The 23,725-nt window shown below is 38.9% G+C and overlaps 1 protein-coding gene across 5 annotated transcripts in view; it reads left to right on the forward strand.

The window, feature by feature from the left end:
• LOC146459388 (proprotein convertase subtilisin/kexin type 6-like) overlaps positions 1 to 23,725 on the forward strand; it is a 67,218-nt gene that overhangs the window by 7,195 nt on the left and 36,298 nt on the right. For all 5 annotated transcript variants that reach the window (XM_085089600.1, XM_085089601.1, XM_085089603.1 and 2 more), the window contains exons 2-11: positions 1,288 to 1,386; positions 6,130 to 6,234; positions 7,462 to 7,593; positions 8,157 to 8,233; positions 10,821 to 10,909; positions 11,857 to 12,032; positions 12,778 to 12,996; positions 13,863 to 13,963; positions 16,298 to 16,407; positions 20,745 to 20,862. In XM_085089600.1, the coding sequence (XP_084945726.1) occupies positions 1,288 to 1,386; positions 6,130 to 6,234; positions 7,462 to 7,593; positions 8,157 to 8,233; positions 10,821 to 10,909; positions 11,857 to 12,032; positions 12,778 to 12,996; positions 13,863 to 13,963; positions 16,298 to 16,407; positions 20,745 to 20,862 (1,226 nt within the window). The remainder of the gene's footprint in view (positions 1 to 1,287; positions 1,387 to 6,129; positions 6,235 to 7,461; positions 7,594 to 8,156; positions 8,234 to 10,820; positions 10,910 to 11,856; positions 12,033 to 12,777; positions 12,997 to 13,862; positions 13,964 to 16,297; positions 16,408 to 20,744; positions 20,863 to 23,725) is intronic.

A 23,725-nucleotide genomic window follows, 5' to 3' on the forward strand; every position in this document is an offset into this window, starting at 1 on the left:
ACATATCCGGGACCTTGACTACGCCGCCGGCTGTAAATTTAAAAGGTTATCAGCGAAGTGGGCGTCAAAAAAAAGAGAAAATGATCTGAAAATGTTGAATATGGCTTGCGTTTTTTGAGTTCTCATCCAAACTACTCAACATTTCATAGTTTTATCCTATGGCTTTTACAGAAGAGGATTTCAAGAGGAGGATGTCAATCCTTTGAATTTGCTGAAGTTTGTTTTCTGATTAATCATTACCTTCAGCAAATTCATTTGCCATGTTGGCAAGACAAAGTTTTTCTGTTGTCTTTGTGAGTGTTTAGTACTGTCAGATTACTGAACCTTTCTTCAGACATTGTTGAGCAGAACAATGTTTTGAACCTTTTGAGCCGCTGTAAAGGACCTTTCTCTTGCTCGGCTGGTTGAAGGATTTACCAGCAGAAGCTTGAAGATACTTTTTATTTTAAAATGTCTACTACTTAATTTTTAATTGTCTTTTTTTTTTTACAGAAAGTGGGGGGCAGCCCCTCCCGCTGCGCTGGCCCTGATGTTGTTGTTAAAGTTGACCTCAACCCTGGAAATGCTGTTTAAAAAATAAATAAAAAATAAATAATAATAATAATAATAATAATAATTTATTAAAGTGAAATATATCTTTTAATTATTAAAATATTCCACACAAATTGCTATTTACACTTTAAAAGTACAGTATATTAAAAAGAGCTATTAAAAACCTACTTACAATTAATATTTTGATTAAAAAAGAGACTTGATTTTTTTTAAAAAATATGCGATTGCGAAAAAAATTAAGACGAGACTAGTTTCAAGCATAATGTTTTTGTAAAGAAAAACAAAAACAAATGTCATCAAGTTAAAAAAGAAAGGCAGCAAAGGACCTTCCTAATAGTAATAATAATAATAATAATAATAATAATAATAATAATAATAATAATAATAATAATAATAATAACATAATAAAATATAAATTAAGAGTTAGATGATCTACTGTAAGAACCTAGCACTCATCCCCTTTGTCACCTACATGTATCATTTCAGGGACATGTACCTATTCTTGTCTCCAGTCATACAGTCTGTATGTTAAAAACTATCAAATTGAGAACTTACGTTTTGTACAGTTTTATTAAGTGGACAAAAAATGAAATTGTTAAACAACAGTAAAGATGTGTATTAGAGGGTGTGTTAGTTACATGTAGCTATAGAAGGTAATCTACACTTGGAGAGTGTAAATAACATCATACATGTAAACTGTATTTTACTATTGAAACTCTTTCTGTCTTTTTAAAGGTTGTTGACAATTACTACAGTTTTCAGCATGAGAAGGTGGAAGCAGTATGCAGTACTCGAAGTACTCATGTTCACAAGGGCCTCCAGTCTGAGCCAAATGTAGGTGGAAATTTAAGCTTAGAGCTTAGAACTACTTTTCCAAAGTCAACTGAAGTCCAAGTTATATGCGTTATTGACCAAGCGTGAGGTCAAGATGGCTGGATATTGGCCAGGTTCTTTTTTTGCGTTCTAAAGAACGAGGCCAATATCCAGCCATCTTGACCGAACAAGTTTGGTCAATAAAGGATTTATTATATGACTTTACCTTCAAGTTAAAACTACAACAACAAAACAAAACAGGGCATGAAACTGCTCTACTCGGAAAGAAATTCTTCATAGCCGGCTGGTGCAAGATTTATTTTAAGTGCATTTTTGGATTAGCATGTAGTCGTGGAAAACAAGGAATCCTAAATTATCTTAGGGCTCTAACTTTATAATGGCTTAAAGGGAGTAAACAATTACTGAGAATGAAAAATTTAAATTTTCGCAAGAGCGGAAAGATTTGAATAGAATCCAGCAAACTCGCCATTTTCAGCCGATCGCGTGGTGGCGTAAATAATAAACATTTTTACACAGTTTTCGGCTTCCAATCATTAATTCTTGAATGAAACGATAGATTTTGAGATTATATGGAAACATAAGCCGAAAAAAAGAGGGGATAAATCAGAAAACTGGGCGAAACTTTGATAAGATTTTGTTGTTTACAACAAGCAAGATGTGGCTAAATTAAAAACGTGAGCTTCTTCAGTAGTCTTCCTCGCAGCCGTTTTTTGGTGACAGCCCAAAAAACGGCTGCGAGGGAGACTACTTCTTCGGCGAACTTGAGAAAAATACTCAGGCTGCTGTTCCTGGCTGATGTTTCACCACTTTGTACATTCTGATCTGGCATCAGCTGACTACTTCTTTCTTCTATCTGCTCATGATCAATTCCATCTTGTTGATTCCTGTGGGTGTGCATTAATCTGTTGTGCTTGTCCTTGCAATTATTTATCCCACATATCCTGAACAATGACTTCTTGTTATCCTTCTGATTTCGCTTCTGCTCGAAAGTCTTGTTTGGTGTGTTAACTCCCCAAAGGGTCTCCAAAGCCACTTTTTGAACGATAAACTCCTTATAACAATTTCCACTGTTTCCCGGCCGCCATTTTTGTACATCTAGGGATGATAGTGAGCTAAAGTTGACTCGTTCAACTTTTTGCACAGACTGATACATTTGCCCAGTTCATGTCAATTGGCTTCTTTGAGATTAATTTACTACGAGTACGTCCAACAAATCTGCAAACCTCTCTGAATCTCTTGCGTTGCCAGTGCGAACAGACTTAATGGCCTCCAACTCTTCTAAATGAAGGGCAATTTTTCTTCTCTGACCGCCCACTAGCCTCTCCGGCCCTTTGCTGCTTTGTAAGCCACCTGCTGAATGTCCTAACATTTTTACCACATTAAGAGCTTCACTTTTATTCAGGTGTCACTGCTGCTTGATCAATACATGCCATGAAAGCTGTTTTCCATCCTTTGTAAGTTTTCTTGTCACCATTGAACACAGCAATAGAAATGTGCTTTAGCTGGCTCTATATGTATATCCCTTCCAATGGTTGCTCCTTCTTGCGAATTTTTGTTCGTTTTAGCAGATTGAAGCAGATCCTTGTAAAGTCTAGGACTGTCATCACTTCATCTCGGGTTCAGCAATTTGTACATCAAAGGTTGTAACTTCTTTTTTATTTCATTTTGTTTTGGAACGATTTCTCCAGAAAACTCACTCATTGATGCATGAATCACTGGAAGGTAAGGGCAGTGTTTTCTGTACAAAGTTACAAGAGAAAATCTTTCACGTTTGCGACGTGTTTGTCGGTGTCGTCTATCACTTTGTCTATTTTGTCTTCAGAGCATTGGGTTGTTCCAGAAAAAATCCACACCTCCCCGACGGATGGGATTCTTGAAATTCTCGCGGGAGGGGGGGTCAAAGACTCTGGAAATCCAGGCGGGAGGGGGGTTGAACTTAAGAAAGTCTTCTGCAGCCTGGGTCATTTCGACCGATAGTTCACGTGATTCGAAGGTTTAGTTCGGTGACACTTCAGCGCTATCAGACCCTAAAAATAGTAGAAATATTTTGTTCACACATTTTGTACCTAAAATAAATGATAATCTAAGTTCCTTTTATAGCAGGTCCTTTTACTGTATAGCAGAAAACGCGAACAACAAGATACTAATTAGAACGAGCCTACGAAGAGTTTGAAACGCCTGACACATTTCTACTCGTACCAGATCCCGCGTGCCACCGTTGTGTAATTTCACGTTAGCCCCGTTGAAATCTCAGTTGTCTGGTCTGCCATTGCGTTTTTAGCGTGGATTCCACTGCATCAGGCAGAAGAATTTTTTACTTGTGCAAGCAAGGATGCAGAGCTATTAGCTGAAGAAGATAATTCCAAAGAATGTTTGGTCCAAACATTCCCTCTTCGTCGAAAATACTCGAGAGGAGCTTGTAGCCATCTGTACCTCAAAAAAAAAACTTTTGGAAACGTAAGGTTTTGCAAAAGCAACAGAAGGAGGAAGTTCTTGGACCGGTTCCTGCAACATATACAGTGGTAACCTCTCTGAAGTCCCATCATCCATAGCACAGTTGAACAAGCAGCCAGTGCGTTTTCTGCGTGCGGTTTTTAAGATTCCATGGGTATTGTCCATTGGGCACAAAGGATGAACTTGTTCGCTTTTTCGGATTTTTGCTCCTTTCTTTTTTTAGTTCCACACGATAGAGTTTTTAATATTAGCTGAAGCTTTAGAAATTAAAAAAGAACGTCTTTTAGATGTGATTGTGCATATTTCCTATTAAAAATAAATTAAATTTAAGTCTCATATTTTTTTTCCGGAAACCCAGGCGGGAGGGGGGGTCTTTTACAGTTTTGGAAATCCAGACAGGAGGGGGGGTCTTGTGCTTCAGGAAATCCAGGTGAGAGGGGGGGTTAATAAATGACCCCATCCGTCGGGGTGTGTGTGGATTTTTTCTGGAATAACCCATTCCACATTTCTTTTGTCATCTTTCTTCTCGTAGAGAACAACTAAATCTTCCACTATTTGGATTGTTTCCATCTGCTTTTCTTCTGTATCTTCAAGGGTTGTTAGAATAGCGTCTCTGTCAATGGTTTCGTCTGTCATCAACTTTATCAAGCGAGTATGAAGTTTCATAAGTTGTGTTTTTGCAGCCCATTTATGTGTCTTGACTGTACATCTATGAGGTCCTCATTTGCATCGGCGTCATTCAAAACATTCTCGTCAACTTCACCATTCATGTTGAAACGTCCACAGAAAAACCTTGCTCTGCTACCAATAATTATGTCCAGGAGACTCCAATACGCACAGGATATGTATTTCTTGTCCGTCAAACTCCACTTCGGATAGACCAAAAAACCATCACGTACTACACAAGAAAAACAACAAGTTCTATTCCCACTAGTTAAAAAACATAAAGAAATTTATAGCGATCTACATGACAGAATTATTTTGCATGTCCTTCAGGCAAAACAAAACAATTTAATTCCTAATGAAAAAGTCTTTTTGAAGATCTTGCTATGTGGAAAGCCTTGCTTACTGGGTTGAATGGTCGTTCCTTTTTACTTAATTACTCAACTTCAGTTACCCTATCTCCGTACATATGGTTATCTAGCACTTTTTATTGTTGCTGCCAGCATAATTGGGTTTTGGGGGCTATTTTAATGGCAAATCCTTCCATGGCAGGTGGCTAACACATGAAGAGCTTATTAAACAGAAAATTTTAACAGAATTTCTCGTAGCCTTGCCATATTTCTTAGGCAGCAGCTTGAAATGAGTAAAATAGAGTTGAATGCAATTTAACTTATTGATGACTAGGAGCTGGAGTTTTTGTTGTCTGTGTGGACAACAGTGTCGTAGGCATTTGTATGTCAGCATTTCTCAATGTATTGGTGTGTATCTGAGCATTGCATTTTATTAGTGTATCTGTGTCCCAACCTCATTCCCAGGGTCTCTCCTATTCATGTCCAAGGGAGCGAGAGTGGGGAGACCCTGGGAATGAGGTTGTCTGTGTCCATATGCAGGAATCCTGGATGCTTGTATCACAGGCAGGGTTTTAGTGAGCAATCGTCTGTGGTAGTGTAAATGCTCACCATCACACATGCTCTCAGTCACATTGCATTTCTGCTTCAGATCTGTGTTTTGTTTAGAGTTTGTTTCTCTCCCTCCCTTTCTCTGTGGCTACCTTAATTTGTACCTTTACAAGTGTGGGTGGGGTTAGGGTTTTCTTGTTGTTGTTGTTGTTATTATAATTATTATTATTATTATTATTGCTAGTTTTTTTTCTATATATTAGTATATTTTCACTGAGCCTAGGACTTTAGAGAGATGGGTGCCAAGTTGGGAGTGGGCGGGCTGGGCTCGTTGCTGAGTTGCAGGTAGGGCAGGTTATTGGGTGTTCTACCACCTGGGGGTTGGGTTTGTGGTCTCAGTGCCCAGGCTCTGAGGAACCTGGCAACCTCTACTTTTGACTCAGGCGTTAACTCTTCATGATGGAGTTAAACTTGACGGTAACCACTGACCTAATAAATTTGTCATGAACAAATTCAGAGTCATTTATAGGGGAGTGCGTCATGCTATTTTAGCATCAGTTTAAAAAGCAAAAAACATGTTTAGGCATTACTGGAAGCCGAAAATTGATGGTCTAGATTTCTTATAAGAGTCTCAAGTAATCAGTCAATCAACCCATCAATCAATTACTGAAGTTGATTCATTTGTTTATATTTACTTATTTTTCATTAAATAATTGCTGCACTTTAGGTTAAGATGGTGGAACAACAAGAATTGAAGTCCTACCATTTGCTATCATCTTCATCAGAGCTCTTTTATGTTGATGACCCAAGATGGGATGATATGTGGTATATTGTAAGTAAGAAACATTCATTAAGTAATACATGTAATTATCTTTGTTGGAATAAATTTAACGCCAGAGCTCCAGTTCACACCATGTTGTGTTCTAGCTAGGCAAAAATGGCAGAAAGTGCTCAGAGCACCCTGTCATTTGTTGCTGCAAATTTGTAGTGTGGCTCGCCAGTTTAACTATCCCTCAGAGAAATAACAGACCACTCGTGTGTTACACTGTGCAGTCATGTTGTATACAGTAATTAATCAGAGGGATGAGGGTAATGAGAATGTCACACAAAAGGTGATAGTAAAACATGCCATTTAAACACAGTTATGGCAATTTTGAGACTTTGCCTTCTCTAAATGGTGACCAAAATAACCACTTGAATTCAAGGTTTTATTCTTTGAAGAAAAACATGATGTTCAGCCATCGTCACCTACATTGTAAATTTTAAGGTTACTGGATGTATACATTAGAGGGTGCTCTCCCTGAATTTTTTCTCTGCACGTTGTTTGAAAATAAACCCTGAAGCTATGCATCACTGTAGGGCTTATATTAAGAGGTGGGGTCTAATAGAAAACATTAAAAATCAATTTTCAGTGATCAATTTTGTAGGATTTGCACAAGCCTCCAAGCACAAACCTGACATGTTTTGCCAAAGTGAATTGCAATCCTTTGCATTATCCCAGATCTAGACATCCAAACAACCTAGACTATCTGTCACAAGAAGAAAAGCTATAACGCCAACTTACAGTAATGTGAAAATGGCAATGAATTCTGCCAGGAAAAATATGTTACTAGTCTGCTGGACACCTAATTGGAATTATTGGATGAAATCTTTTTATATTTATTAACTGAGTGTTGGTATCTTTTGCTTCCCACTTGATGCTTTGTGCTTCGTGCTTGGGTAAACAAATGCTGCTATAGAGGCTAACAGTATAAAGGCTTTAACTACATTGAACACCTTTTAGGCCTCCATAAGGAAAGCTGTTTTTTTTCCTGATTTTAGATAGTGTAGCATTAGTTTATAATTTGTATGAATTAGTTTAATTTGTTAGCACTCTAAGTAGTTATTACTTAAGTTGTTGTTCTACCCTCAGCATATTAGCAATTATTTTCAGTGAAGGGCCTAACAGGCCCTAGTCCATCCTGTGGTGAAATAATTAACAGTTATTCATTCATTAAACATGGCTGCAGTTCTTTAGCTAATATACATGTTTCCTTTATTTCTATTTCGTAAAATGCAGAATAGGAAAAGTGGACAGCCCACCTACAATGTTATTGATGTCTGGAAACAGAATATCACTGGTGAAGGCGTGGTTGTTGCTGTGGTAGATGAGGGACTTGACCCGGAACATCCTGAGTTACGTGGCAACTATGTAAGCAGCATTGTTCAGTGTAAAAGTTGTACTAATTAGTGTGATCGAAACTCATCATTACACTTGTAGTTTCATGCTGGCACGATGAGCCTGAAAGCCAAATTTCATAACAACTGAATACAAAATTTATACCCTAAAATGTGTAAAAAGTAAGTTGGAAAATCACACACAGGTGACATTCTGACGTCTGAGAAGATTTCTTGGAATTATTGTAGAAATCTACATCGTCATACAGGCGAAACACAACTGGGCTATTTTTCAGTTAACCAATTTCTTTGGGTCTGTACATTCATAGAAAATAGAAATGACATCATAAAATGCTCAAAACCCAAGTGGAACCACAAGCTGGAAAGCGAGTGGTTTTACTTCCAAGTTATGTCAAAATAGAATGTTACAATATAATTGTCTTGACTAGAGTCAACACAGATTTTTAGTAAGTCTATCTTTGATGTAATGACTTTTTCAACTTTTGAACCTAGTTAAATGGCCCAGCTCCTACAAGTCCCCTACAGCTCATTTGAAATTTCAGTCTTACTACCTCTTTATACTATGTTTTCTTGTAGGATAAAAAGGCAAGTTTTGACGTGGTTGACAATGATGAAGTCCCTGTACCCAACAACAAGTCTTATCCACAATATGGGTAATTAATAACCAATTTATGATACAATGTTTCTTTTGAGTTGTTTGTGTGGTTATTGTATTAACAGTAGTCTTGTACTTGAGCCGTCCATGAAAAAATTGTCTGTGGAAACAGCTGATGTTAAACTAAAGAGCTACAAAACAAAACAGTATGCAAAATGTCACAATGTTCCCTTATTTGTGTACAGGCATGTATTTGGTTTAATTCAATGTGTATGGCCTAGGGTAACCAGCATTGGAATTGCAAATTCTGAGGAGAGAACTGGTGCCTTTGAAGGAAAACGCAAGGTCTACAAATTGTTCAGAAGATTGTAGACATGCATATGCAATTGTTCAGCAGTACTAGTATTTAAACCATTCATTTTCTACCCTATAACATAACCAATCCCTCGTGGGTGTTCTTCTTAAACAAGAAGTTCCGCTGTAAAAGGGAAGCCCTTCCTTCATTTTACACCTTTGTGGGCACGAGATGCAAATTTATAGACGCTGTTCAGTCGTGGCAAGGTCCTCTGAAAAATAAGCCACATAATATTATAAGCCCCATTGTTATATTTATCAAATAAAGTTTCGATATAACGCGCGCGCTGATTGGTTGAAAAAGCGTGCTTTATCAGAGTACAGATGCACGGAGCAACGGTGTCACGCCATCAGCCCGTTTGTGAAATTCCTGGACTTCTCTCTCGGTTTTATTTATTTACTATTATTATTATTATTATTATTATTATTATTGTTATTTTTCGATCCAGACGTCTTTTAAAACCTAGAAAACAAAAACAAGCTCTTTATAGCTTCAATGGACATAAACTATCCTGTGCGCATACAAGGCAAAAAACAGTACAAATAACACGGTGATTGAAAGGGTACGTTAAGTTTCCGAAGAAGTTAGCGACTAAAACACAAAGCCAAGTAGAAATATAAACAAACAGAGATATGTAAACATGTCAACCACTGAAACTGACGAAATTACATCGAAAGCAGAGACAAAAAACACCAAAGATAACATAAAATGGACATGACAAGTTTTAAAGCGAAAGGTGTAAAAATGTCACAAGCTTAAAAACAGTGTTCAAAGATCCCGTAAACGCTCGTTAGCTATATTTTCGTACAAAAAGATCAAAGGAAAACTTGAGAAAACTGAAACTTTAATTAGCTAGTGAATACACAAATATATACATGTAAGCTTACAAGATCCTTATATTTTCGGTGCAAGTTCTATCACGCCGTGTCACGGTCACGTCCGATCCGCTCACTGCAGGGAAGCAAGCCTCAGAATGAAATTACAACGCTCGCCCTTCGAGTAGACAACTAACAGCTTGTTCAAAATCCTCTCCGGACCATTGAGTGAGAGGCCACAGCAGCCCAGGTTTCCTAACGGTGTCAACAGTTCGAGCACTCCTCTTGCTCCCGGAAATTCGACTGTTGTTTATTCACAAAACACAGCGCAGCAGTTGGTTTATTACCGGCCGCATTAAGCTTTAAGCAGCTTGTTTTCGAATTGCCATGTTAATGACGTCCAGATTTTCATGAGCCACAAATCCACCGGATTTCAATGAACATTTTACTCCTCAATCTTGATATTTAAGTGGCAAAACTGCAGAAGCGCTGACGCTACTGGTGTTACATTCGAGCTGAACGAAGTTTGTAAACTTTGATGCCTTGTTTTGACATGTCTGACAGCTTTCGTGTTGTTCAACCAATCAAATCATTTGAAACATTCTTACAAGGATTGTGATTGGCTTATTATAGCGTGCTTTATCAGAGTACAGATGCACGCTGACGCCACACCTGTTCGTTCGGAAAGTAAAATTTGTTTTGAAAATGAGGGTGAATGTGGGGGGAAATAAAAGAATTCTTTATCATAAAACAAATAAAGAAGCCTCGACTGTGCTCTGTTCTGTTGTAAAGCACTTAGGAAGCGGCTAGAGCACTCAAGAAGTAGGGAGAAACACTCGACCACGTCTCGTGTTTCCCCCTACACTTCTTTCGTGCTCTAGCCGCTTCCTGCGTGCGTTACAACAGAACAGAGCACAGTCGAGGCTTCTTTATTTGTTAACTACAGCAATATAAGATACCAAGTTCTAATATGTTTAACAAGGGTTACTCTGAAAACCAAGCCAATTTTATCGGTAAAGGCCAAAGAAAAAGGCACATGTTGTTTGTCAGTTGTTTACGCTCTGATGATTGATTGCCAACTGAAGGTGAGAATGGCCAGGCCAGGCCCCTTTTACACCGGAACTTCCTGTTTAATTGTCCTGTGGGTTCCCCACCAATTTTTTGGACATGATCCAAGAGGTCTTTTGAGGCTATTCGCAATGAATATAGTTTTTTTATAAGTTACATTGATTTCACACTTGGTGCTGAGCACTAGTGCCTGGGCAGTGGTCTGGGGACAAAATAGCAGCTTGTGCACACAGGGAACCGGTACCTTCTTCAGTACCAGAATACAAGGTCTTGACATACTGGTTTAAAGGTTCTGTTCACACAAGTGCCCAGTGAGAATCGTTTGCAGACACTGTGCTTGGAAACCAATTGTGAACATAGCCTAAGTCTGTCACATAAATTGTCTCACTTTTTACTTTCCTTTTCAGACATGGGGATAAATGTGCAGGCATCATTGCTGCTGTGGCTAATAATTCAGAATGTGGATTGGGCTTGGCATTCAAAGCAAGTCTTGGAGGTTTGTAGGGTTGAAATTTGATAAGGAACTCAATGTAATTGCATTTGACTAAGGAGGATGCATCTTGTGTTGGGCGTCGGTGGTACTCTTGGTCGATCACCCTCCAGGGCAATCCACATTTGCACCAATGCAGTTCTCTAATGATGGCAAGTGGTGTCATGGTTGAAATTTCTAGACTAGTTATTACTTAATAATAGTCTTTTATAGTCTGGAGACTGGTGTTCTTTTGTCATGTTCATTATTGCCTTTGATAAAGAACATCCATCAAGCGTGCTAAATCTCACAAAAAGACAAAAACAAAAGAAAACTAATGATTGGGGAATGAATACGGCACTCAACCTGACTGCCCCACAGTTCAGTCCAAGACCACTCAGAGATGCCGCCACTGCTGTTGCGGCGAGAATAAGAGATTTAGGAAGAAGAATGTACATGAATAGTGACACATTAATATTTTTTTATAAGTTTCGTTTAGAGGTTGCGTGCCCATTCCAAGTTTATGCATGAAAATCCCCTCCAGGGATTTCCATGAGGGAGGTCAGGGTAACGTGGACTGGGCACAGGCATTTGTTTTCAATCAAATAATCGATTAAGTTATGTTGTTCTAAGTACAGCTGTCGTTGACTGCATGTGAAGTTTGAAAAAGTTGGTACTGGCAAGATAATTGCGTTTCTGTAGTAAGGTCTAAGTGGGGTGCTTAGCTCATGATAGTGCTCCTCTTCATCTTTCAAGTTGTTTTCTGTCCTATCGCCATCAGTACCACATGTTCGCCTTACTTTTGCAAAACGTTTATTTGCTGACGTGCAACTTTTTCACGGAGGAGTTTTGGAGGGTTCATTAGGAGGGTAGTGTGTGTGTGTGTGTGTGTGTGTGTGTGTGTGTGTACAAAAAAGGGGTGGCTGTCAACCGTTTTGTTAATGTGTAGAGTTTATTTCTCCCCATTCTTCAAGGGATCCGTCTGTTTTTCACAAAGAAAGCCTCAGATGCTGACGAAGCCAGAGCTCTAAGTCATGCTACACATCACATTGACATTTATTCAAATAGCTGGGGGCCAAGTGACAAGGGATTTGAAGTTGCCGGTCCTGGATACCTCACACAACGTGCACTGCAAGATGGTACAGAAAAGGTAACTAAAAAATGTTTCCTATTGTTTTTTTACCATTTTATTTGCTGGGTGCCTGGGGCTTTTTTGGCTTTAGTCGGACTACTGCGACTGCTCGCTGAAGCATTCTACAAGAACATTGATGCCCCAGGTACCCGTTCTGTTTTTGGAGCCACTTCTGTTCGACGGTTTGTACAAGTGCGGGCTTTTAGGCATTTACTCAACTGCCAACAATGTATCACCCTCCGACTAAGAGAGGGCACTACATTATTAATTTATTATTATTGAATTAGAGTTGCGAGGAAAAATCGTGTGAAGTTTGGCCCAAATCTTTCAGCTCTCTGTTGCTGAAAGTAGTGTTTGTGCACTAGAAAAGTTCTAAAGGAAATTCTGAGTATTATATTGCTGCTGCCATTTAGAAAAAATTCGCAGTTTCCTGCAAAATAATATTATAGATGATACTGTGCTATATGGATGGATATGGAAATCTGGCGCTCGCCCCACCCGCCCTCCCCCCCTCACTTCACTACTCATTTTCCTTTTTTATGTTCCATTTTAATGGCCATTATTAACTTGATTGAGGTGGTTAATAAGAACCAAAGTCACAACCAGCGACCAAAAGCTGGTTTTCAACCACTGACTTCCTAAGGTCTTTTAACCCTTTAGTTACCCGGTGCTCCACTTGCTAATGTAATGCGCACAAAATATAACAAAATGATGATAGTAATGATGATGATAATGATGCTCATTATTATAACTCAACGTTTAGGGTCGAAGAGGTCTTGGATCAATCTATGTATTTGCTGCAGGCAACGGTGGAATCATCGTTGAAGACAGTTGTGCGTTCAGTGGCTACGTTAACAGTATATACACAATTGCCATAACAGGAATTAACAGTGATGGTTCAGTTCCAGACTATGGTGAACACTGTGCCGGAATCATGGCAGTGACTTACAGCAGGGGCATCTTTGGTGATTCCAGCCTAGTGGTAGGACAGCAATTTTTAGTGTATTGTAATATTTGGGTATTACCAGATTGAGACATACTTTACTTGATTTGCTTTACTTGATTTTGTTACTTTGTGACCTTCCATATATTTAGTAGTACCTTTTCATTGAAAAGTATGCATGTGTATTGGTTTTAGTTGTGGGTGGGAATTGTTACCAAAATGTTTGGCACAGTCTATTTACAAAGTATAGATCTTTCCTGAGCAGAACCCTGGGACCATTCTTTAGTTATCAAAGCAAATGTAGCTCTCAAGATGGATCAGAAGTAGTTACGTTAAGGTTCAGTTGACAGGTCAGGTGCGAATGATGATTTTGTTTAATTGTTAAACTGCTCTTAAGGACGGTGCCTACTAATAAAGAAGTATTTTTGTGTGGCTAATGACTATGCGGGAAAAGTATCTCGAGATTTGCTGCAGAACGTATGCGCAGTAACAGAAGTAAGCACCGTCCTTAATGGTAATAAAAATCAGTTGGCTATCAATTGACAGTTAAGTTTTGCTTAGACAATTAGCAGTTAACCAAGGTTTTCAGCTCGCTTGTTAAAAATGGTTTGAAAAGCTAATTTTGCGGTATTGGAAGAAACATCTACATCAAAACCGAGGGACTAATATCTTTTGAAAAGATTGATTTCTCATTAAACCTCGAATCAAGGTTTTGTTAGGATTAGTTTAATCGGGTTTTAATCTGGGCCCAGGTTCTTGCTCCTGTTTTGATATGATTACTGGAGGTTGTTGCTTTGGTCAGCCAAACGTCAGTGATCATAACACACAACAGGTATCATAATTATGCCCCAGAGATTGACAACAATCACGAGAAATCTCAGCCAACCTTTACTATCTTTTTACAGATTACTGCTGATACAAAAAAGGCATGTACAGATGACTTTGGCGCCAGTTCTGCCGCCACGGCAATGGCCTCGGGACTGATAGCCTTGATGCTAAGTGCAAAGTGAGTACTCTCTAGAAAACATGTTGATTTGTTTGGTACACAAGATGCGGTGTCTGCAGCTACTGTCGCATCAATCTCGTACCCAGAGTCTTCAGGCTTTTTGGTCAGCGGGGCAACGCCGGGAAGACTCTGGGGACATCGAAAAAATTCAATTTTTTTGATTGGCTGTTCCGTAACGGTTTCCATTGTTTTACCGCAGAAATCCTGCGGTAATAAAATTCGATGTCCCCAGAGTCTTCCCGGCGTTGCCCCGCTGACCAAAAAGCCTGAAGACTCTGGGTACGAGATTGCTGTCGCATTCAAACGTTGTCACGTGTCAGTATTATATTGTGCAGTTTCAGAACAAATCCAGGTTACCCTCTGGAAGGTCATCAGAAATTCCATTTACTGATTTACAACTGTCTGTAATCCTCATTTGAGAACATTGAGGACAAGGCTAATTCTTTTTCACACACGTAAATTTATGCTTTTTGCCTCCCAGTCTTGACGTTTTGATTGAATTTTAACTGAGAATTTTCTCAACTTTATCCACAAATTTTATCTTATTGTGGAGACGTTCTCTGGGGTCGTCAAACACTTCTCTCCACAATCGTCTGCTTAAAGATACGAGTAACTTCCATTCATGAGGCTGTCGCCTTAGCTTTAATGAAACCAATCAAATTGTGTGTTATATTAATTGAAAATGCTACCTGGGATGACACATGATGCGAGAAAACAACAATAGAGTAATCAAATCACTATTGCAATGACCAACTTGCAATTTTATTCTTAGTGGAAACAGCTTGACCTAGCTGTAATATATGCATTTGATTGCCAAACTTGTTTCGCTCGTTGGACATAATTTTATTTCTACTTGCTTGCATCTCCCTTAGATCTCCTGTTCAACACGTAAGCCTACCTTTCTAACACTACACATAACACATAAAATATTCGCTATAAACACGCTCTACCTGTCAGCTTTAGTGCATAAGCTCATGCAACTTACAAAACTATAGGTTCATCGCATTTGCCCCTACCAACAAAAACGATGAGTCCTCACATGGAAGGCTACCCATGGAAATGGGCAAGAGTAATAATTCGAATGTTTCACTGTCACTACCTCTATTTACAATCTAGCTTCAATTTCAAGACTTAAAACTGTGTCAATAAGTGTTCCAAATATAAATTTGAACCTTTCATACTCGTGTCCTTAACAACAACATGAGTGCTAAATAAAGTCTGGTGACACATCTTAGTGCCCCACAAACAGTGATGCTTTTTCGAATTGAACGTCTGTATTCGGTGCTATCGGTGATAGTGTCCTGGATGCCTGTGGAAGAATTGGCTAATGACGTCAATGGCGTCATGGAAGCCATGTTGGTGGTATGGGACAATAATATTTTTCTCCTCTTGTAGTTAACTGCCACTTTTATGCAAACTATGTGAGAAAATGTTCTTTTGTTTTGACCACCAACATGGCGACAATGCAATCCACCTGTAAATGAGCACCACCTATACTGTCTAAGGTTTACTGTGGATAATCTTCCAGATTTCAAAGTGTTTTACCTGAGTCAGTTCTGCAGGTCCGAGAGACACTCCTCTCTTCCTCTTTTGCAAGTATTTAGCTGGGCCCGCAATAATTATGTTTTTCCACATTGGCGGAAACACAGTGACAACGCTTCTTTGAGGGTGTAGTAATCTCTTCAAGAGTTCTCGTCTAAGTCTGTCGGAACAGCTTGGGTGCACCCTGATAAGCTGACAGATAGGTAAATAGTCATTGTCGAGGTGTCCCAATTGTTCAGGTCCAGTATCGGGTCAAATTGAACAGCGTATCCGCCCCAGGAGTCTTTTCCATCGAATAGAGCTGGCATAATAACTGGTTTTTCAGAAAAAGGCGATTTCCCACACCTCTGAGTTTGAATTTTGGCCATGTTGTGTACAGCAGTCATTGGCTAGGTAGACAGCCGAGTGGTGGTAACTCACTACACCTGCATGTCTCTGTTTTGGACTTGAAGATTGCTCGCATATTCTTGGACTCTTTTGAAGTTTCTCTGTTTATTTGTTGCTTTGCAAAATGCTTTAAAATGGTGTAGTGAGAGACGTTAAAATTTAGATTTACATATTTATTACTTTGCAGAGCAGTAAATTAAGTAACGAAATGTGAGAGGCCTAAATTCTAAGGCCCTTTCTTTTCTTACTTTATTTTAATGAATTTAACGGGCCACATCAGTTATGAATTCCAGGAGCGTTGGCCTTTGAGCATTTTGACCCCCCCTCTTTCCCAACCATTCATGGTACCCATTAATACACCTGTAGAGAGGGAACCAAAAACTAACACTACAAATTTATTTCTAGTCGAAAGCTTTCTTGGCGAGACGTTCAGCACATCATTGTACATACCGCTAGACGAGACCCAGTTCAACTTGGTGGCGGACGTTGGAACACCAATAAAGCTGGCTTGCATGGTGAGTGTGAAGTTGAGGGGAATGAAGTGAATTTCCTTTGCCAGCATCCACAGCCACTATGCCATCAGGCGTGTAATGTAACAAAAGAAACTTCGGGAGCCAATAAGATCACGAATAATACGGTCGAATTACCATGGCGATCAATCAATTAGATTTCGATGACACGAGCCGATCTGGAATGGTGGGAAATATTTATGAGAAAGGGGTTTGCGAAAAGTACATGTATACCAGTAACGTCTGCTGATATTATGATGATGTTCGATTTGCAAACTGGCTTGCTAGTGTCACGATATATTTTACGTTCGTTCCATGCTTGCAGAGTTCCTTTGATTTACAGGAGAAAAATTAAATCTTAATGTCGAAGGCAGCTCACAACTCGGGAAGAATTACCAAAAGAAACAAAAACCAAAACATTGGTCGACTCTACAATAGATAGACTCAGTCAGCAACCCGGCAGAGAGCCCACTCGACTTCACTAGATCCATCTGTTTACATAACGTCACCTTTTTAAAGACCAATGATCAGAAAAATCCTGCGATCATGAACACGCAATGCGTTATATATTTATTGAATGTCGTTTGTGTGATGCAAATTATGTCGGGTATATTACCCGACACTTACACCAACGCGTCAGCGAACATCGCTTTTCTGCCGTCGGGAAACATCTTGAAACGCAGCATTGATTGTATGGAAAAGCACAGAGACGCAGAAGAAAGGTCGGTTGCGACTTGCCTGATCTATGAGAATCTTTTTGTAAAGGACATCAAGCCTTCTCTTGGAACCCAAACTGACTCGATTCGCGCAAAACTGTTTACTTGACCCTTTGTACTTTTTCATTCGAAATGTATAAATTGTTTAATTATTCCCACAGGACCATGAAATAATTCTGTATAGTTTCTCCTCCTATATATTCTTGTGTTTATCTTACCTTTTTGACTTGATAATAGCGTGGAGTAGCGTCGAAACGTCGTCGGTTTTTTAGAGTTCTATAATGTTTTCTAGAAATCTTTTAGCGTTTAATTTTATTATAAATTCGTTTTTATTATTATTATTATTATTATTATTATTATTATTATTATTATTATTATTATTATTATTATTATTACACAAAAATGTATATTTCGTTTCCATCAATACAGTGTTCACAGATACAACTTTATGACTTGTAGAAATGGCTTAATTTCTTCTGATTGCTTCCCCGGCCTTATAAAATATAGGGCGCAGTCGAAGACAGCATGTGGATGCTGGTAGTTATGTGAAGATTGAAAACATTGAAAAATCTACAAAGATACCATTATTTAAAAAAGCACCATTTACTATCTTACAAGTTTTGTAATATTGTTTTCTTTAATCAGCTAGTGCCTCCCCTAAAAGAGATATTTTATCCTTAATTGTTCTAGCTATCAGCAACGGCCCTGGGATTTGGTTTTTGCAAGGAATTTGTTGTCACAGTAGATCGTTTTTCCCGCTATGTTTAATTGGCAGTACAAGTCTCATGGGATCACAAATTTTTGCTTGATAGAACAGCGGGCCTCTCTTTGTTGTTTCGCTCTGGTCACTCTTAAGGATCACACTCACATATCTATCTCCTAAAGCATTTTCTCTCCTGATGGTTACATTGCATCTCTAAGGTGTTGCTTAACATAGGTCAACTCTTCTTGTATGGAGGGTGAATTGCTGCCTCCAACTCTGAGGCATTGAATGTCATTTGTGAATTGTAAAGGTTGCAAAATTGAAGGTAGAGTTTTTTGGCTGCAGAGATTTGGACAGTCTCAACAGATAATAGATATTGGCCATCATGTATCTCCTCTATGAGGTCAATGTGCCAACCCTCAACATGCGTTAAGACGTTTATTGGTCGCTCCATTAAACAGGAATGGCGAACAAGAAGAGAGCTGAGATGAATTAAAACAGAGATGTTGCCCCTGTTTGAGGCTCTCTGGTGGAAGCATGAGGGACCTCAAATAGTCACCTGTGAACAGTACCAGGTCGACTCCTGGTCTCACTGGGATGTCCCATTGGCGATTCTTAAGTGCAGGTCCTGTGGTTAGGCAGTCATTCAAGGATGGCCGTCAAGGCTTTCTTTCTAGCTGTTGTATCGTAAACTATTTTGAGCTTTAGTGAAGATTTTGGTTGAAAAGGTGTTTTTTGGACGCGGAAAGTGTTGGAATCTTGGCATACCATGGCAATCCCCAATGCAGACTTCAATTTTTGCCCACTCCCTGGAAAATGTAACATTCTTTCTGTCAGGAGTTCGTAAAAGCTTTATTTTTTCTATTCTTTTGTAATCCCGCATTTAATATTTAGAATTTTTATCGCCCCCTTTCATTTCATTTTACCTGTCGAAGACTGAAGCTCAAACAGTCAAAAGCTTGTATCTTAAGCGATTTTTAACAAGAGAAAGTATTAAATCTTCACTATGGTTCATTCCGGTTATGGCCTTTCTATATTTGTACATGTTCTGAGGTTGGCACTTTCAGTGGTTTCTTCTGTTGACGCCTTTGTGAGGAACATGAAACTCTTTACTCTCAAACAGGTCTTGTGTTGGTTTTTCTTGTATGTGTCAGAAGAGGCCAAGCACGTTCGGGGAGTATGGCTGGTTGTAATCTGTCCGAGATTGCATTATCAGGGTCTGACTTCCAACATCTTCTCTTCCAGGTGACATTGAAGTCCACCCAAAAAATGTTTACTTGGATACGGGTTGTTCGGATTATCACGCTCTTTGTTTGGTACAGTTTTGATGGTGGGATATTCAAAGCTTCCTGACATCACATGTGTGGGAATGTGTTCATGCCAAATGTTCCGAGCACGGCTCCAAGGGTGGTTCGAATACATACAATACGGAGATAGTTGATGGTCCAAGCATCATGTATATCCACTTCGTTAACATTTCTTTGGACCGTCTGTTTAGGAGATTAATCAATCTAGTCTAAGCATGAGAGCTTCCAGCGCCAGTGTCTAACAATACTTGTGTTTTCAGTCAATGAATTTCCACCAGAAAAATATATTGATCACTTCTTTTTTCTCTTGTTGGTGAGTTGTCAACACTCCCTCGGACTTCTGACCTATTGATATGACTAAAATGATACCATTTTCAACAATATTTGTTGGTTGCGGTGCCTTTAGACTCTGAACATCGGCTAGTACCAGTGGATAATTTGTGAGTCGGTAAAGTTAACAAGGTGTTCTTAGATGGCTGGTTGGTCGCCCTTTCCTCTGCTGGGTCTGGAACTAAGGGGCAACTTTCCTTTCAGGACGGATACTTTCCAAAAGTTCGACTTCAGTTAACCTCCCTTGCAGACGCTCTTTTGGCTCCTCTCGTTGGGAAGGAAAGATTGCGTGACGGGTCAAAAGGGCGTCTCAGTGCGAGAGAGGCTACACTTCGATAGGTGGAACTGTTCGTTTCAACAAATATCAAACGCAAAGATGAAACCTTTAAAGGAGCTTACCCTAAAAAACGGAGGAAATAACGTGACTGAAAGTCGCTAGTGTGATAATTCTCCCTTCGGTGTCAAACGTAATCGATAAGATCAGGACATAAACACTAAATTTACATACAGCCGAACACAACGCTTCATTTCTTTGGCCGCAAAATAAATATATACATAAAAAAGAAAACGTTCAATTAACTTTAAAGATTCAAGGCAATTTAGTGGGTGAAAGGCTAAGGGTAAAATAGGAAACTGAAACTTAAGCTTCGAAATAAATTTCATTCCGTTTAAGTGTAAACGATAAGATCGATTCACCAGAATAAATGTAAACACTGAAAGTTTGCTAATGTACAGCGACAATCATCGCAGCGCTTGAAGTATTTCTATATTTACGTTTACTTGGATAACGCAAAAATAGCAACTTTACAAGACTGAAAGCTTCTTCCGATGTTAAAAAATGCTGACAGAAGCCGTCGTTTGAACGTAGAAAGGAATATTACCATACTGAAAACAGTATGATTTAGGTCACGTGCTAGACAACCAAAACTGTTCACATGTATCATGTTTCATTTGGCAAGATCATGACGCGAGGGAAAAATGTTCTGGGCGCTTTTTTGTCGATTGTCAACCACGTAAAAACACCAAAAGAACGTACACGTCCACCTTTGCGTTACCTTGCGTATCGAAAGGAATCAGAGTGCGTGTGTAATTTAACTGTTTTGCGCGTAAAGCAAATAACAAGTACATAACTCAGTCCCGCGATGCGGCATGGCGTCCACGAATCCTTGTAGCGTAGTTTGATGCGAGTACCGCTTTTAATACGGTTACCACTACATTCACCTCTGCATTCACAAGTTGGCTCACAGGAGCCTTTGATTTTTTTGTTATTCCGTTGTTTTAATGCAGTGAACGATTACGTTGGATTTGGTCTCATGGATGCAAGAAAGATGGTTGATGCAGCCATTAACTGGACAAGTGTTCCTTCAAAAGTTATCTGCACTATACCAGGCCCTAATTCTTATAGGTGGGTAATAATACAGTTATTCTTTATGTTTTCACTGGTCAGTATTTTCGACCAGCTTAACATAACAGTCACTTCCATGAAGTGAGCTCACCTTTTCCTGTCCGCTGTGAAATAATTGAAATTTGTTTGGAAATGTGTCAGTCAATTCCGAGGCAGTCATACCCTACCACTCGGCATTGGACTCCCTCGAAAAGGTTTTTGTCTTTGTGGGCAAACTGCAGAGTCAAATGCACTATGGTACAATTTTTAGAGAGTCATCTTCCCCATTAAATAGCTTTGAAGTTTTAAACTTTTTTACTTCGGTTTTTGAAGGGAGCCGGGGAGTTATATTTTGTATTAATCAAAACTAAATTGTACCTATAGGTACTCAAAGTGTGCATAGCTATGTTGAAGTTTTTATTTTTAATCCTCTGCAAAGTTTCATCTGACTTCTGGAAACATGCCTTTTCCTGGCTTAGAGACAATAACGTTTGAATGACGTCCTTGAATCTAACTGATGTAATCTTTGGTAGGCTCGAAAAAGAAGAGGATTGTTTCAAGTGTTAAATCACATACTATTGCTAGGGAAATATTATCTGCACGTAAGGAAATGTAATGGTAGTCTTCCCTCTCTTAGCGGTTTCATAGCCAGTACAAGACGTGTCTATAATAAAGAGCTCCATAATGCGAGGGAGAGAAGTAAATTAACTTTGTACTTGAAAAAGTTGGAAAAGCTGCTTACCATTTTTCATTAACCAGTTTACAATACATCAAAGGTCTATTCGAATCACCTTACTGTTGGAAGATTTTTTCCTTTTTCTTTTTTCTTTCTACTCGTTTTTTCTTCTTGTATTCAATTCAATGTCTTGAATAGTATACGTAAGTGCAAGTATGTATGTGATTTTGTGTACATTTGAGGAATTTTCCATTAAAAAAATGTTTAAAAACCCCGACTAAATTGTTCTTAGGTACTCAAAGTGTGCATCATCTCTTGTTGAAGTTTTGAGACTACAGGGTTTATATCAATTCGTGAATTGCGCATGCGGATAGAACGAGTCATAGCAGTTAAGGGGAATTCACTCGCTTGATAGGTCGTAAACGTCTCGCGTCCAAGCGATAGCGCGTCTGGTTTAAACTGTAGATACCTCTGTCCTCCACCCCTACATCAAATTAAAGCTTATAGAGCTGAACATCAAACTATACCAAGAATTTTGAAATAAAATGAATTGTCGAATTTTTCACGACCACTAAATCCAAGTGTCTGAATCACCTTTGGAAAGGTACAAGTCAAAGCGAATTTTGTTTTTTGCTAAAATAATTTGCTCCTGCTCTAAAGGTATACGGTATTTGTTAGTCTACGTATTATGTATTCACCATCAGCCGCCATTAGGGGTCAACAACAAGAACTTTAAATCACGAAAGGAATAAATTATTCTAGAAAGAAAACAGTTAGTAGAGGTGTTGTCTGCTAATTCTTCCATTTACGGAAACTGCAAGGCACAACTTTCCTTTTTAGGCCAAAAGTTCGACTTCTACTGGCGGAACTTCTCGTTTCAGCAAACATGAACACAAATGAAAGCATTCAATAAAGGAACGAACCTTAAAATTCCGAAGAAATTCCGTGGGTGAAAAAATAAAAGTAAAATAGGAATTTTCATGGTGCCATAAATCTCACTAAATACTCTTGAAAAATATAAGAAATGAACGGTCGTCTTAGTGCGTTGTCAACAGAAACTCAAATATTTCCCGGATTTTCTTGATTTGTACTGAAACGATTTGTGCCGTCATCAATTTTTGAACAAAAACTTGAATATCTCTGGAACGAGAGAAGACATTGACTTGTAAAAACGACTCTGACTTGTAAGAACGTTTACAAAATATTTGTTTACGTAATAACTTACCTTAAATCCAAATCAAAAGCTTATGATTAGTCAGTCCTCATTTCCGAACCGAACCACAAACGTATCTTGTCCACTGTCGAACAAGCTGTTCACAACTTTTCACGGGAGGCGAGAAACGAGGAAAGTGAGATGACGCGACCACCACTGCATGTATTGCTGTGATGTACGCTGGGCTCTCGCTACCATAATTGGAAAAATTACAACCATTTTAGCTATAAAGGGGAAGGAAAGAATGGAAGGAAACTCGCGATGCCATTAGCAAGAGCACACATTCAAATCTCATGTACGAGTTTGCTTTTAGTTTTTACTTGATAATGCGTTGAACAGGCGACATTCAAAAGATTTGTGTAAGAAAGTAAATGCCCAGCCGTTAGGGTTATTGGAATTATTTGTGTAGGAATGTCGTTGTCGAGTTTTCGTGCGTGTGGAATGTGTAAGTTACGTAATTAAGCTTAATCTATTCGTATTTTGTTCACAAAGTTTAAATTTTTGTCCTTTTACGGCAGTACAGTACATCTCTTCAACGCGTAGGCAGTAAGTCAACTTTCAAAGGGTTTTCGTCACCTCAACGCTCAAAGAGCAGTCGGTTTCGTCCAGTGTTTCTTTAGTTCACTCAGCCCCGCAACAAATGTAGGTATCGGTTTCTTCGTCGCACTATCAATTTAGCGCCACTTCACTTTGTATTGTTTTGTTTGCTTGGATTTATTTCAGTTTTAACCGCTTCGCTTCATCGCAGTTTCTTCGTCTGATCTTCCTTCCTCTTATGTTAATAAAGCGTGCTAACGTTGTACGGAACGCTGGAGTTTCTTTTATTGTTGTGGTGGTTTCAATTTGCATGGGAAGATCTCTTGCTAATTTTTAAATGGAAAAATAATACGCCCATTTAAATGTTTTTGTTAAAATATGTACAACCTACGACCTACCAGTCGCTCTTTCATTGTGCGTAATGTAGTTTTTCAAAAACCCCCCAAAATTTCGAGCAT

This window comes from Pavona decussata, unplaced genomic scaffold (genome assembly GCF_977016875.1).
Source record: "Pavona decussata unplaced genomic scaffold, jaPavDecu1.1 SCAFFOLD_219, whole genome shotgun sequence".
Lineage (NCBI taxonomy): Eukaryota > Metazoa > Cnidaria > Anthozoa > Scleractinia > Agariciidae > Pavona > Pavona decussata.